The following is a 17,293-nucleotide window of genomic DNA, read 5'->3' as shown; positions in this document are numbered from 1 at the left end:
CTCAATATGCCAGCAAAATTGGAAAACCGGGCAATGGAATTGGAATTATGGAATTCCAAAATTGGAAATTTGGGGCAATGCCATAGAATGTTTAAACTACTGCACAGTTGCACTCATCTCACTAGCAAAGTAATGCTCAAAATTCTCCATGCCAAGCTTCAACAGTACGTGAACTATGAACTTCCAGATGTTCAAGCTGGATTTAGAAAAGGCAGAGGAACCACAGATCAAATTGCTGATGTCTGCTGGATCATAGAAAAAGCAAGAGAATTCCCGAAAAACATCTACTTCTGCTTTATTGACATTTGACTGTGTAGATCACAATAAATTATGGAAAATTCTGAAAGAGATGGGAATACCAGACCACCTTACCTGCCTCCTGAGAAATCTGGATGCATGTAAAGAAGCAACAGTTAGAACCAGACATGGAAAAATGGACTGGTTCCAAATTGGGAAAGGAGTATGACAAGGCTGTGTATTGTCACCCTGCTTATCTAACTTCTATGCAGAATACATCATGTGATATGCTGGGCTGGATGAAGCACAAGCTGGAATCAAGTTTGCTGGGAGAAATATCAATAACCATAGATGTGCAGATGACACTGCCCTTATGGCAGAAAGCAAAGAGGAACGAAAGAGCCTCTTGATGAAGGTGAAAGAGGAAAATGAAAAAGCTGGCTTAAAACTCAACTTTCAAAAAACTAAGATGATGGCATTGGTCCCATCAGTTCATGGCAAATAGATGGGGAAACAATGGAAACAGTGACAGACTTTATTTTCTTGGGATCCAAAATCACTGCAGATTGTGACTGCAGGCATAAAACTAAAAGACATGCTCCTTGGAAGAAAAGCTATGACCAACCTAAACAGCATATTAAAAAGCGGAGACATCACTTTGGTGACAAAGGTCCATTTAGTCAAAGCTATGCTTTTTCCAGTAGTCATGTGTGTATGTGAGAGCTGGACCATGAAGAAAGCTGAGTGCTGAAGAACTGATGCTTTTGAACTGTGGTGTTGGAGAAGACTCTTGAGAATCCCTTGGTCTGCAAGGAGATCAAAAGAGTCAATCCTAAAGGAAATCAGTACTGAATATTCATTGGAAGGACTGATGCTGAAGCTGAAGCTCCAATAATTTGGCCATCTGATGCGAAGAACTGATTCATTGGAAAAGACCCTGATGCTGGGAAAGATTGAAGGCAGGAGGAAATGAGATGACAGAGAATGAAGTGGTTGGATGGCATCACTGACTGGATGGACATGAGTTTGAGCAAAGTCTGGGAGTTGGTGATGGACAGGTAAGCCTGGCATGCTCCGTCCATGGAGTTGCAAAGACACGGACACGACTGAGTGACTGAACTGAACTGAATGTCTTATAACTACCTCACTGGAAACCCATTATTTAGTTCTACATATGAATTACTGAGATGGTTCTCCTTTCTTTTTATGTTTACCCGGCTGCCTTTATGTTTCTTATTCTGTTTCCCCCCTTCATTCCATTAATTACTCTTTGATATACTATATATTTATTTATTAGTTCATCTGTAATAGATTACTCCACCCACCTTACCCCTCACCCACCATTAGCAGGTAGGCTAACATGGAAAGAGAATCTGTGTTACATTCATTCCTGTATTTCCAACAGCTTGAATAATAAATGGCTGTTTGTAGTGCTCACCAAATACCTGTCAGATGAAAGAAAAAAAATTATTCACCAACTTAAGAGTTTGAAATGTTCTTTAATTCATTTTCAAACCAAATCATTTCTCCTTCTTGGTATTCTAGATGTTCTACGGTGTCTCTGTATCTTGACTACAGCCTTGATTTTCTCCTGTCACCTCAGGACACTTGGCCATGTCACCCCTTCACCGTTCATTTGTGCACCTGCTTCATTAATTTACTCACAATGTTTCCCTCACCAAAACCACCTTCTCTCTCTGCTTACCTCAGTCCTACTCATCCTTAGTTGCAGATCAGATCTTCATTAGGACATTCCTGTCATTTACGTGTCATCCTTGCACAGGGTCCTACTAATCTCTATATCATTCCAATTTTTGCATATGTGCTGCTGAAGTGAGCACCATACCCAAGTCATTTAAATTGATTTTGTCTTCTTGATCCACATGGTGCTGCTTTTATAATTAATTTGTGACTTTATCAAGTGTGACTTTATATGTCTTGATTATAAAAGCCTTGGCTGCTGCAGCTGCATAGTCGCTCAGTTGTGTCCAACTTTTTGTGACCCCATGGACTATAGCCCACCAGGCTCCTCTGCCTGTGGAATTTCCCAGGCAAGAATACTGGAGTAGTTACCATTTCCTCCTTCAAGGGATCTTCCTTATCCAGAGATCAAATCCTCATCCCTTGTGTCTCCTGCAAAAATATTGGCTAAGTGTCCTTAAATCACTGATCATGCCATATGTATTTTGAGCTCCTGACAGTTCACTAAGGTAGATCCTCAGTACATGCTTCAATGATATTTAAACTTTTAGTTCTGTTTTATCCTTAATCAATTACTTAAAATATACAGGATATTGGAAGAGATGATAGGTTGAGTGAACACATGATGTGAGCATGGTAGGGATAAGAAGTTCTTAGGTTTTAGAAATGGCTCCTGACAAGAAGCTCATAATCTAAGAGGAGTTACATTGCTAACTAGCAAGCAGTGCAGGCTGTGAATGAATGTGCTATATAAAAATATTGCAAAGGAAGTGAATGTGACCTAGGGGAAAAAGATTTCTCATTGTAAGCATCATTTCAGATGAACCTTGCAGGATAAGTAGGTTTATAATAAGCCATCTTCATGAGGAAAAACAGCAGCCTAATGGAAGCATATGATAAAATCCTTGAAATTCAAAAACACAAGACCTACTTTTAAAAAAAATGTTAAGCTAGGGTGATTGAAGCTTACTTATACATGATATTGGAGACACTTACAGATAATGTAAAAGGATTAGGAAAATAGACTGAAAACTGATTTATTTGATTCCTTCCCTGCCAATTCACAGAACTCTCTCTCAGTAAGGTCACAACCAATGATGAATACCAACTCCAAAGGACATCTAATTATCTTCCTAAACAAGCTGTGGTATTTGCTGCTGTTGAAAGTCTTTGTCTCTGGTTTTGTGTTAATGTTCACTTTTTCTGTCTTCCTTACTGTTCCATCTCAGTCTTTTATGCTGTGTTGTATTTCACTCTTTTGCCTTTAATAGTGCTTGTATTCCCCTTGGTTCTATACTTGATCTTTCTCTTCTATCATTCTAGAATTTCCACTAGATTAACTCATCAAATTATGTATTTCAACTATGTCCTATCTTATGGTGACTTTACTAGAGGACAGTTCCAAGACACTTTTGGTGTACACTCATATCAAGAAAATAATTGGGAGTACATTCCTATTGTATTCTTTTATACCTACTAATAGGTAAATGTGTGTGTGTGTTCAATTGCTAAGTTGTGTTTGACTCTTTGCAACCCCATGGACTGTAGTCCACAAGGCTCCTCTGTCCTTGGGATTTCCCAGGGAAGAATACTGGACTGGGTTGTTATTTCCTTCTCCAGGGATTTTCCTGACCCAGGGATCAAACCCACATCCCTACATTGGCAGGATGGTTCTTTACTACTGAACCACCAGGGAAGTCCCTATAGGTAAATGTACCACTATGCTAAAATGTTATATATATCATAAAACATGAAAATATAGATAGAAAAGAATATTACTCAAATAATTGGTATTATAATTTTCATGTATAATGCTATAAAAATTGTTACTCCCACTAACACTATTGTTAAGTAAATAATAGTTACAGAAATATAGTAATATACAGTGTATTGTTTAAGTCTTAGGGTTGCAATATAACAAGCACTTGTTTGAATTTATTTCCAAACATTTCTTAATGTCTGACATGGTGTGAAAGATCCTACGCAGAGACACATCTGCCCAAATGGAGAATGCAAGTTTTGATTGGGTCCCCAAACAGGAAAGGGCCCTTTGACAGGTCAAGGTGTAGGGTTAAACAGGCTTGTTATTTGGGCCCAATGACTCAGCAGACCAATGGTATTAGAGATGTCGGAGGTGAGAAGAGATGTAGAGTGAGTGGAATGTTTATGGGAAAATTTAATAGAAGAACTGCTTATGGTTTTTGAGCAAGGCCTTGTTGTTTGCAGCAAAGAATTATAAACTATTAAAAAAAAAAAAAACTACCCTAAGAGCTTTTTATTTTGGGACATAATGTGACCAAGAGGCCAGAACATGAGCTAGAATTTATCAGATAAAAAAGTACAAGGTTGAGTGTGCCCAGGAGCTATTCATCAGATGACAAAGTATCTAGACTGAACAGGGCTAGAGAACACAATAAGACACAGAAGTAGGTGATCCAGTATTTCTTGTTGTCATTGCACTGACATCTTTTATTCGACACACAGATTTGGCCTCAGAAGGCCAAGTTAGTTCTTGGATAGTCGGCTTTGTATATTGATGTCATAATATATACTATATTATATATATATATAATATATATTATATATATAATATATATAATATAATATATACAGAGCTACTGAAATATAGTTCTACCTTGGGTGACCTTCCATCAACAGGGGAAAATCCTCTGTTAGATCATGCGACTGATCATCTATTTTCATTATGTATATGTGTTTTTTAAAATTTTTTTTAATTGGAGTATAGTTACTTTACAATGAAGTTTTAGTTTCTTCCATATAGCAAAGTGAGTCAGTTATATGTATACATATATTCCCTCTTTGTCACCACAGAGCACCCAATAGAGTTCACTGTGCTATACTGTAGGTTCTTATTACTCATCTATTGTATGCATAGTAGTATAGGTATGTCAATCTCAATCTCCCAGTTCATCCCACCTCCCTGTTTCCCCCCACCCCTTGGTGTCCATACATTTGTTGTCTATCTCTGTGTCTCTGTTTATGCTTTGCATATGGGTACATCTCTACCATTTTTCTAGAACCATGAACGGAGGAGCCTGGTAGGCTACAGTCCATGGGGTCGCTAAGAGTCAGACACGACTGAGCGACTTCACTTTCACTTTTCACTTTCACGCATTGGAGAAGGAAATGGCAACCCACTCCAGTGTTCTTGCCTGGAGAATCCCAGGTACAGGGGAGCCTGGTGGGCTGCCGTCCATGGGGTCACACAGAGTTGGACACGACCGAAGCGACTTAGCAGCAGCAGCAGCATTAATATATGATATTTGTTTTTTTTTCTGTTTCTGACTTACTTTACTTTGTATTACAGTTACTTGGTCCATCCACATCTCAGCACATGGCACAATTTCATTCATTTTATGGCTGACTAATATTCCATTCTATATATGTGCCACATCCTCTTAATCTATTCCACACTCCATGTTGATGAATGTGCTGGAACAAATTTATTTCCATGTCCAAGAAACTTAGACAGAGTCCCTACATATTTTGCAGAAATTAACTGAGATCGATTGCAGATCTAAATATAAAACTTAAAAGTATAAACCTAGGAGAAAATATGGGAGAATGTTTAGGTTGGATAATTAGGAAAATTTTTAATGTGAACTTCATATTGCTAAGTCACTTTGTGTCCAACTCTGTGCGACCCCATAGATGGCAGTCCACCAGGCTCCCCCGTCCCTGGGATTCTCCAGGCAAGAACACTGGAGTGGGTTGCTATTTCCTCCTTCAATGCATGAAAGTGAAAAGTGAAAGGGAAGTCACTCAGTCATGTCCGACTCTTAGCGACCCCACGGACTGCAGCCTACCAGGCTCCTCCATCCATGGGATTTTCCAGGCAAGGGTACTGGAGTGGGGTGCCATTGCCTTCTCCAGAACTTCATATTAGGTGATGTTAAATTTCTTGATGATAATAGTGATGTTATGACTGTGAACTTGTGGACAAAGTGTCATAATGTCATCATACATATTTGTATTTGTGTATATACATGAAATAAACACACATACACATTTGGACACAGGCAAATGTGGTAAAATGATAACACTTGTTTAACGGTGTTTAAAAAATCCATGCACATTAATTGTGTGATTCTCTCAAGTTTTCCATAGATGTGAAAATTTTCAAAATAGAGTTAGAGGAAAATGTCATTGATCCACATATTTCTTGAATATCTTCCCTATTTCTCTGCCCCTTAACAAGTTAGCTACTTGAAAGTTATCTTCTCATGCTACTTTGACTTTTTTATCCTATGTATAGTATGACTTAGTTGTTAAGAACATGGATTAAGGAGCAAAATAGACTGAGTTTGATTCTTCAGCTTCATCTTAATATTTCTTTGGACAAATTATGAAGCCTCTTTTTTAAGGTGGAATTATAAGAAATTAAAATAATGTAATGAAAGTAAAAGACTTAATAGATCTGCTTAATAGTTAAGTGTATACTATTGAAAAGTTATTTGTAAGGTAAAATATGTATGAGAATTAATTTAAAATAAGATACAAAAATGGGAGATAAGGCAAGAGGCACGAATATATCAGGTAGTATTTATTCTGTTGTAAATAAAGCATCTTTTCTAATCAAGCTTGATAAGTAAGGATATCTGTTTGATTATGCAACCAGAGGGAAGGTTTATTCCAGTGACTATTTCTGTGTGATTTTTTTGGCTATGCCCCCTTTTCTATTTTGACCTCCTCTCTAGGCTGGCTTACCTCTTGATGGCAGATGGACATTTACTGTGCCAGATATTATATGCATGTTCTATGACATTCAGAGGGAGAAACATCATATGTTTTGTGGATTTCTTTTCAAATATAGGATACACAATTGCCTGAAAATTCCAGAAAATAATTTCTTTTGTCTCATTGACCCTAAGTAAGTTATATGTTCTTCCCTTACAGACCTCTGGGATTCAGTGTTGCTAAGGATGGGCAAGGGTATTACAGAAATATGCAACAATATCATGGTGCCCTTAGAAATGGCAAACATAAATCAATGCATGCAAGTCTAGCAACTAAAAATAGCCACTGAAATGGAAGGTAATATTGGATGTACAACATCCATCTAATTCAGAGCTTCTCAAAATTTTTGATATCTGTATTCCTTTTAGCTTGTAAAATATGTTAGGAACCTAAAGAACTTTGCTTATGCGATTTATATCTGTCAGTATTTACAACGTAAGAAAGTGAAATCAAGAATTTAAAAAGTATTCATTAATTCATCCAAAAATAAAAATGAGAATATTACACTTTTACTTATATAATTATATTAAAAACATATTGAAAGAAAAGTGTTTATTGAATGGCCAAATGTGTCAGACTTCTTTTAAGAATTGGTGGTATGAAATAATTTATGACATGTTTGATACAGGAAAAAGATAGGCTTTCATTTTGTTGTCTAACAAGTACAATTTACTATATAGAATATTCTCTACTTTTAGAGCATTTCCCAGATTCAGTTCTCCTCATCTAATACATGAATTATTGAAGTTAGTCTTCTTGCTTCAGGTCCCTTTCCAGTCTGTTACATGATCAGGTTTATAAAATGTAAAGTTATTAATATATCACTCTGCTCTAGGAAGCCTTTAGTATCTGATGCCTCTAAAATAGATTCAGATTCCTCAGGGTGGCATTTAAGCTTCTCAGTAACCTTATCCACTTCCACCTTCTCATATTTATCAACAGCTCAACCAATAGTTTTGTAGGCTTTCTGACTCTGTTACATTGTTCAACTCCCTGATCCCATTCCCTGTGCCACACTCATTTCCATAAACATTGACTGGTCATACCCATTGCTGTTTTTTTCCAAATATTAAAATTCCCCTGCTTTATTTTAATGTGCAATTATTTCTGATGCTACTTAAGAACTAAATGTCCCAACTACAAGGATCTCCACTTTCTGAACTCCCAAGTGTGTAGCAAAAGGTTTTGTTGACCCAAATTCTACTTTACTCCAATGATTTGGAGGAACTTGGGTAAACACCACAATATTTCAAAGTATGAGATTTTTACTGAGGAAAACATGAAAAGTCATGTCTGTATATATGAAATGTCTAGCTTAGTGCCCAGCAGACAATAGGTTCTCAGGGAATTATTTTTTCTATCACATTTGCACTGTAAGGATCAATAAATATTTTTGTTTATTTAAATTTTTGCTATTTTCTCTCTCATTTATGTTTCAATAGCACCTTCACCTTTTGTTAATTCTGTGTATATATCAATACTTTACATTGGAATCAGTCTAGGTTAGTGTTATTTCTAATAACAAGCAAGGGAAGTAAGAAAGAGAAAATAAAGCTTCTTTTTAAAAATAATTGTGTTCATAAATTACACAGTCATATATGTAATGAACAATCAAACTACATGAAAATGCAAAATTCATACATTTATCAGTATAAATAGCATGATTTTCGCTACAGATTAATAAACTATTAATGTATTCAGATACTCTATTTTGGAGAAGTTGAGAGAAGATTTACTAACACTAAAGAGAAAACTGTTCCAGATTAGAGAATACATGCTCTGCTTGAATTCATGGTGAAGCATAATCTCTTGAACAAATTCAAAACTGAGATTCAAATTCAAACATACTATTTACTTCTGTCATACAGTGTTGCTTAACATGGGATTGATATTTAAAAACTTGGAATATGGGGGCTTTGTAAGATTATGCCTTAGGATTCCAGCAGCATGCCAACAGTATTAAATGGAGGGGACCTTCCTATATAGTTACTTCTATTCCTTACCTTTGTTGGATTTGTTGAAAATTGTAATTCATTATACTCTGAAGTAATAGTTACTATTGTGGCTAAATTCATCCTGACACAATTTGTGGTCTCAAGAATAATTATTTACCCTTGATAGAACCTGGTAGCTTAGATTTTGGAATATATTTTAGCAGAATCTCTCTCCTCACTGAACTTGCTTATTTGATTCATATACCATAATGTTTTAGTAATTCAGTATTTTATATAAGAGGCTATTTTCTACTTTCTCAGTATTGCTTGATTTTGAAAATAAAGTTTTATCAAATTAAAATCAATTGTCCATATGGAATGATATTTTAGAATGTTATGTTTTCTTCATAATTTTTTTCATAACATTTATTACTTCCTTATTTCTTAGACTGTAAATGAAAGGATTTAACAAAGGAATAACTAGTGTATAAAAAATAGCAAGAGGTATATCTTTATCTTTGTCATTAACTGAATTTGGTCTAATATACATGAAGAGAAGAGAACCATAGAATATTGAGACAGAGACGAAGTGGGATGCACAAGTAGATAAGGCTTTACCTTTTCCTTTTTTGGATTTCATTTTAAAAATCGTGAAAAGGATGAAAAGATAAGAGATTATTACTATGATAATAGAGAATACTTGAACTGACCCTGAAAAGATGAATATCATCAATTCATTGATATAAGGGTCAGCACAGGAGAGTCTATATAATGGAAGAACATCACAAAAAAAGTGATTGATTTGATGAGATCTACAGAAAGTTAACCTAAACAAAAATCCAATGTGAATCATGGAATGCAGGTTTCCAGCTATGTAGGCCCCTGTGGTCATCTGAATGCAGAGTTTCTTTGACATCATGGTGTGGTACTGCAGTGGTTTGCAGACGGCCACATAGCGGTCATAGGCCATTGCTGCCAGGAGAAAGCAATCTGCAGTTTCAGCAAGGCAGAGAAAATAAAATTGTGCCATACATTCATAGAGGGAAATCATTCTGTCTTTTGAAAAGAAGTTCTGTAGCATCTTAGGGGTAATGGCACAAGAACAACAGGAATCCATCAGAGCAAGATTCCCCAGGAAGATGTACATTGGTGTGTGAAGACGATGCTCTGTAACTATCAATGCCACCAGGCCAAGATTTCCCACCATGGTGATCAGATAGATGGTAAAGAACACCAGAAAGAGAAGGGTCTTCAGCTCTGGATGAACTGTAAATCCTATGAGGATAAATTCAGTTGTCAAGGAGAGGTTATCCTCCGTCATCTCTACTGTTGTCTGTTGAGATAGGAATTATGGAGAGATAAGATTCCAATTTAGAATGTGTATATAAAAAAAAAAGAATGTGTATAACTTTCCTTTTAATATATATATATATATATATTTTTTTTTTTTTAATAAGGAGAAAGCTTCTCTTGCTGTCTTGTGAATACAAGGACACAAACTTCTAGGGAATATTCATCTCCATAACATGTCAGTGTCTATGACCTCAACTCTGAAATTCAAAATTCACATGACTATTTGGTAATCACAGGGGAGATGCTAACAGTGGGAAAAGTTTGTCTTTATGAATTTATGGAAATATGGTGTACAAACTAGGTACTCATCTTTGCTTCATTTTGCCCATAAAATTTGTTTCAGTTTTTGTATTAAAGTTTTTAAAAAATGAATTTAAAATTACTCTTTCTATATATAGAAACTTTTAAAAATTAAATTTTCATAAACTCTCCCAGTGGAATAAACATTTTAAATAGCATGGAATAGATATGTTAATTTATGTCTTAAGAATTGTTTGAAGATTACTAAGGATTATTGAGAGTACTGTTCAGTTTTAAAGAAAGTAAACTCAGAAAGCTAAGGAGTAAAATAAGAATTGATTATCACCTCTTTATCTCTTTTCCCAGTGTCATACCCATTTTCATAAACACTGACTGTCCATGCCATTATTCCTCTTTCTAAGACATCTGCATCCTTTTCTCCTTCATCTAAAGCATGGTTTGTATATCAGATCAGATATACTATTATTTAATAAAGTTAACCCCTGATCACACTAATTTTCACTTTCTGGACTCTCCATCATGTCTTGTATACCCAACACAATCTTTGATAACATATCTAATCGACATTGAGTTTTTCATAAGTGTGTACAGTTTACTTACTGTATAGTAGACATTTTGAGGTTAGCTGTAACTTATACTTCTTATAGCAGCTGTACAGTGCAAAAGGAGAAAGAACAGTATTGATTCTAGTCCTACTTCCCTCCCAATGATCTGGGATGGGTGAACTTGTTTTCCAGGTCCTACCACTGATCCTTAATAACTTCTTTGGTGGTCCTTACAGTGATCCTTAGTAAACTCTTCTGCAGGTTGAGAAGATTCTACAAGGAGAATTATTCAAAACTCTTCATTTAAAAATTAAGATTAATATCTAAAGTATGTGAAAACTCATACAGCTCAATAATAAAAGTATAGACGTTCAGATTAAAAAATGGGCTGAGGAACTACCAAGATAATCTTACAAAAGACATCCAAATGATCAACAGACACATGAAAAGATGGACGACATCACTAATCATTAGAGAAATGCAAATCAAAAGCCATGAGATATTATCTCACACATTTCAGAATGCCTATCATCAAGAAAATGAGAGATAACAACTGTTGCCTATACTGTGGAGAACAGAGAATGTGGCAAGAAGTCTGTTGGTGGAAATGTAAATTGGTTCAGCCACTATGGATGCCAGCATGGTGTTTCCTCAAATAATTTAAAATAGAACTACCATGTAATCCCACAATTGTGCTTCTGTATATATACTCAAAGAAAATGAAAACAAATTATGAAAGGGATATATGCAGTCTTGTATTTACAGCAGCATTAGTTACAGTAGTTAAAATACAGAAACATCTGTGTGTCTGTCTAAGGATGAATGGATAGAAGTGAAAGGACATTCAGACATGAGAAAGAAGGATATCCTTCCATTTTACAGCATCGTGGATGGACCTTGGGGACATTATGCCACGTTATATAAGTCAGAGAAAGACAAAAACTGTAAGACATAGCTGAAACGTGCATCTAAAAAAACTAAACATGAAAACAGAGTAAAATAGTGGTTACCAGGGACTCTGGGAGATGAGGAAACAGGAAGGGTATTCTTTATTGGTACAAACTTGAAATTAACAGATAAGTAAGATCTTATCTGAAATTAACAGATAAGATCTAGTACACACTATAGTGAATATAAACAATATTTTACTATAATCATCTATTCTGCCAAGAGACTAGATCTCAATTATTTCTGCCACAAAAATGAAAATTACGTGACGTTATAGAGAGCTAACATTCTGCAATTGCAATCAATTACTAGTTTTTCAAATCAACATGTTATAAGCATTAAACTTACACAATGTATGTCAAATATATTTCAATTATATATATATAAAATAAGAACTTTTAGGTATCTTTTATCTGAGTTGACTCATCTATTTTTTTTTTTTTGCTTCTAAAAATTTATATAAGATTTTCTGAAGTATATCACAATAGATTCAAAGTTAATAAAATAAACTTTATGCTTTAGTTTTCTAACATTTAGAAAAAGAGAAATTTCTTTAAGCCTTAATATAGTTTTTGAGAACAAATTTTTATTTCCTTTAGATGGCTATCTTCTACCATTATTTAGTAATCCACTAGAAATATTGACTGATATCTAATCATATTAATTTTATGTTGTTTTGAAAATGGGTTTATTTTTTTCCATAATCAAGTATTAAAATAAAGAACTCAGCTGAAAAATCTTTGTTGTAAAATATTAAATATTAGCTGTTGGATTATTGTGTAAGCTAGCAAAGTATTCAGTGCAAGTTCCTAAATTATTTAACAATCACTTTCTGTCTTTACCTGTGTATTTTTAAAAACTTTAACTGACAAAAAAGATCAGGGTACTTTACAGTTTGAATATCATTCTAGTTTTTCCATAGCCTTCAGTTTGGGGAAGAGGTAAAAAGATAACTGAGTAATTGAAATCTAATAACAACAAAATACTTTAGATAAATAAATATTAAGGGGTACTAATATTAAAAATAAATTAGAGTACTTCTCTTACCTAAATTTCACAGCAGAAAGCTTTGCAGCATTTCATGTTTCCCTTGTGATCTTGGGTCTCATAGAATTTCAGAATATAAACATTAGTCTCTTAAAACTTTTGGGATTAAAAGAATGAAAATATGGGCAAATACAAATAGGTCAGAGTCAATAATTATGTTCCTTACCTTACAAAGTAAAATTTTCCATCAAATCCTAAGGGATTTCCCCACAGTGACACCAGTATATTTCCATATGGAGATTCAGTCACCAACACACATCAGGATGACCTGTGAAATAATGAGATTAAAACAGTTTACTTTCATTAAGGTCACTAAGGTTATTTGATCATTACCCATTGATTAATATGTAACTGACCTCATTTTAAAATTCTGTTTATTATTCTGCTTAAATGCAATATGAGCAAGAAAGCGTCTTGTGTTGGCTTGACCTTTTTTTACTGGAGGAATTAATATGGTTTATGAAAGATGATTAGAATTTTGAGAGGAGACTAGAAGATGTGGTAGTTTTATCATGGGTCATCTGTGAGTTGATATGTCCTGATGTTTTGCAAAGTATCATTGGAAACTCTGATATTATTATTTAGTCCCACATATGAATTACCCAGGGCTTCCCTGGTGGCTCAGCAGTTAAGAATCCACCTGCAATGGAAGAAAGAGATGCGAGTTCAATCCTTAGGTCAGAAAGATCCCGTGGAAAAGGAAATGGCAACTCACTGCAGTATTTTTGCCTGGGAAATCGCATGGACAGTGGGATTATAGTCCATGGGGTCGCCAAAGAGTCGGACACAACTTATCAACTAAAGCAGTGACTAAACAACAACAACAGCAACAACATGAATTACCTAGATGGTTCTCCTTACTTTTCAGTCTTCCCCAGCTGCCTTTATCCTTCTTACCCTGTTTTTTTCCCACTACATTCCACTAATCACTCTTAAGTATACTACATATTTATTTGTTGGTACATTTATAGTCAATCAATATCTCCCCCACCATTAGCATGTGGAGCTAAATGGAAAAGGTTTTTTTCTCTGTTATGTTCATTTCCGTGTTTATAATGCCTTGATAGTATGTGGCAGATTGTAATGGTCAACAAATACCTGTTAGATGAAAGAAATTATATTTTCCTGCTCAAGAATTTGAAATCATCTTTCATTAGTTTCAAACAATCCATTTTTAAAAAAACTTAGTATTTAGATGGTCCACAGTCTTTCAGTATCTTACTTATGATCCTGATTTCTTCTTCTGACCTCAGGACATGACACTTGGTTGTGTTTATCCCTTCACTGGTCTTGTGCGCACCTACTTGGTTAATTTACACTTAAAGTTTACTTCAGCTAAAACACCTTGTTCAGCCTCTCTTTTCAGCCCAACATACTCATTCTTGATCTTAAGTCGGATCTCCATGAAGACATTCCTTTCAATTATATTGATGTTCCTTTTCCTGTTCTGCTTAGTAACTACCTGCTATCACACTGCATTTGCCACTTGGTTACATGTGACTTCTTATGTGTTGATTGTAAAAGTATTGGCTAAATATCCATAAAGTACCAATCATGTCTTACGTATTCTGTGCTTCTGACAACACACTGAGATTCTCAACATATGCTTCACTGATATTTAAAATTTCAGTTCTGTTTAACTTCAATCAAGTACTTCTAATATACAGGGTGCTGGAAGAGATGGTAGGTAGAATGAGCACAGGATGAGAAATATTTAAGTTTTAGAAATGGCTCCACAAGAAGCTCATAATCTAGTGAAAGACACGTGCATTGCTAACTAGAAGGCAATTCAGGCTGTGATATTAAAAAGTGTAAATAGGTCACATATAAACATGGTGAATAAAGTGGATGGAGACCCAGAGCAAAAACGAAAGATTCCTCATTGGAAGTGCCATTTCAGATTAACTTTGCAGGATAAGTAGAGTTATAATAAATGATGCACATGAGGAAAATAAGAAGACTAATAGGAGCATATGTAAAAATCCTGGAAGCTTGAAAGAGCAAGACCTAATTAAAAAATATATATAAATAGTATATATATTCTAATCATATAATATAAATAATATATATAAAATATTTATAAATAATAAACTAGGGTGGCTGAGGCTTACTCATACATGATATTGGAGATTCAGTTCAGTTCACTCACTCAGTCGTATCTGACTCTTTGCGACCCCATGGACTGCAGCACACCAGGCTTCCCTAACCATTACCAACTCCCGGAGCTTACTCAAACTTATGTCCATCACGAAGGTGGTGCCATTCAACCATCTCATGCTCTGTCATCCCCTTCTCCTCTTGCCTTCATCTTTCCCAGCAACAGGGTATTTTCCAATGAGTTGGTTTTTCACATCAGATGGCCAAAGTACTGGAGTTTCAGCCTCAGCATCAGTCCTTCCAATGAGTATTCAAGACTGATTTCCTTTAGGATGGACTGGTTGGACCTCCTTATAGGTTCAAGGGATATAGGAGATACAGGTAGTATAAACGGAATGGGAAAATAGATTAGAAATTTTTCTAATTGCTTCCTTCCCATTCTTTTCTGTCCCTGCCAATTCACCAAACTCTGTCTCTCAATAAGGTCACAACCAACTCTAAATGTCATCTCCAAAGAACATGTAATTATCTTTCTAACCAAGCTGTGATGTTTGGTATTTTTTAAAAATCTTCACCTCTGGTTCTGTGATAGTACTCACTGTTTCTATCTTCCTGACTGTTGCATTTCTTTTATGCTGGGTTGTTTTCCTCTGCTTGTGTTTAATGATGCTTGTGTTTCCCTTAGTTTTATACTTTTTTATTTTTAAACTTTACATAACTGTATTAGATTTGCCAAATATCAAAATTAATCTGCCACAGGTATACATGTGTTCCCCATCCTGAACCCTCCTCCCTCCTCCCTCCCCATTCCATCCCTCTGGGTCGTCCCAGTGCACCAGCCCCAAGCATCCAGTATCGTGCATCGAACCTGGACTGGCAACTCATTTCATACATGATATTTTACATGTTTCAATGCCATTCTCCCCAATCTTCCCACCCTCTCCCTCTCCCACAGAGTCCATAAGACTGTTCTATACATCAGTGTCTCTTTTGCTTTCTCGTACACAGGGTTATTGTTACCATCTTTCTAAATTCCATATATATGCGTTAGTATACTGTATTGGTGTTTTTCTTTCTGGCTTACTTCACTCTGTATAATAGGCTCCAGTTTCATCCACCTCATTAGAACTGATTCAAATGTATTCTTTTTAATGGCTGAATAATACTCCATTGTGTATATGTACCACAGCTTTCTTATCCATTCATCTGCTGATGGACATCTAGGTTGCTTCCATGTCCTGGTTATTATAAACAGTGCTGCGATGAACATTGGGGTACTCGTGTCTCTTTCCCTTCTGGTTTCCTCAGTGTGTATGCCCAGCAGTGGGATTGCTGGATCATAAGGCAGGTCTATTTCCAGTTTTTTAAGGAATCTCCACACTGTTCTCCATAGTGGCTGTACTAGTTTGCATTCCCACCAACAGTGTAAGAGGGTTCCCTTTTCTCCACACCCTCTCCAGTATTTATTACTTGTAGACTTTTGGATCGCAGCCATTCTGACTGGTGTGAAATGGTACCTCATAGTGGTTTTGATTTGCATTTCTCTGATAATGAGTGATGTTGAGCATCTTTTCATGTGTTTGTTAGCCATCTGGATGTCTTCTTTGGAGAAATGTCTATTTAGTTCTTTGGCCCATTTTTTGATTGGGTCATTTATTTTTCTGGAGTTGAGCTGTAGGAGTTGCTTGTATATTCTCGAGATTAGTTGTTTGTCAGTTGCTTCATTTGCTATTATCTTCTCCCATTCTGAAGGCTGTCTTTTCACCTTGCTAATAGTTTCCTTTGATGTGCAGAAGCTTTTAAGGTTAATTAGGTCCCATTTGTTTATTTTTGCTTTTATTTCCAATATTCTGGGAGGTGGGTCATAGAGGATCCTGCTGTGATGTATGTCAGAGAGTGTTTTGCCTATGTTCTCCTCTAGGAGTTTTATAGTTTCTGGTCTTACGTTTAGATCTTTAATCCATTTTGAGTTTATTTTTGTGTATGGTGTTAGAAAGTGTTCTAGTTTCATTCTTTTACAAGTGGTTGACCAGAGTTCCCAGCACCACTTGTTAAAGAGATTGTCTTTTCTCCACTGTATATTCTTGCCTCCTTTGTCGAAGATAAGGTGTCCATATGTGCGTGGATTTATCTCTGGGCTTTCTATTTTGTTCCATTGATCTATATTTCTGTCTTTGTGCCAGTACCATACTGTCTTGATAACTGTGGCTTTGTAGTAGAGCCTGAAGTCAGGTAGGTTGATTCCTCCAGTTCCATTCTTCTTTCTCAAGATCGCTTTGGCTATTCGAGGTTTTTTGTTTTTCCATACAAATTGTGAAATTATTTGTTCTAGCTCTGTGAAGAATGCTGTTGGTAGCTTGATAGGGATTGCATTGAATCTATAGATTGCTTTGGGTAGTATACTCATTTTCA

At 35.6% G+C, this 17,293-nt stretch overlaps 1 protein-coding gene and 1 non-coding gene across 2 annotated transcripts; both read right to left on the bottom strand.

Moving 5' to 3' along the window:
- Positions 1 to 1,975: 1,975 nt before the first annotated feature.
- Positions 1,976 to 2,078, bottom strand: LOC129645135 (U6 spliceosomal RNA). The gene has a single exon (XR_008711225.1). It is a non-coding gene; the product is annotated as a U6 spliceosomal RNA (small nuclear RNA).
- Positions 2,079 to 8,658: 6,580 nt separating this feature from the next.
- On the bottom strand, positions 8,659 to 9,951 carry LOC129644803 (olfactory receptor 5K3-like). Its single transcript, XM_055570256.1, has one exon. The coding sequence runs from the start codon at positions 9,949 to 9,951 to the stop codon at positions 9,025 to 9,027; it is 927 nt and encodes a 308-aa protein (XP_055426231.1). The 3' UTR covers positions 8,659 to 9,024.
- Positions 9,952 to 17,293: the final 7,342 nt, after the last annotated feature.

Source organism: Bubalus kerabau, chromosome 2, assembly GCF_029407905.1.
Source record: "Bubalus kerabau isolate K-KA32 ecotype Philippines breed swamp buffalo chromosome 2, PCC_UOA_SB_1v2, whole genome shotgun sequence".
Taxonomy (NCBI): domain Eukaryota; kingdom Metazoa; phylum Chordata; class Mammalia; order Artiodactyla; family Bovidae; genus Bubalus; species Bubalus kerabau.
Note: the sequence above shows the minus strand (reverse complement) of the source record. Positions and strands in the feature narration are given on the sequence as shown.

What these genes read in the sequence shown, in the direction of transcription:
- LOC129644803 (XM_055570256.1), bottom strand. Translation starts at nt 9,951, where the DNA reads ATGACGGAGGATAACCTCTCCTTGACAACTGAATTTATCCTCATAGGA.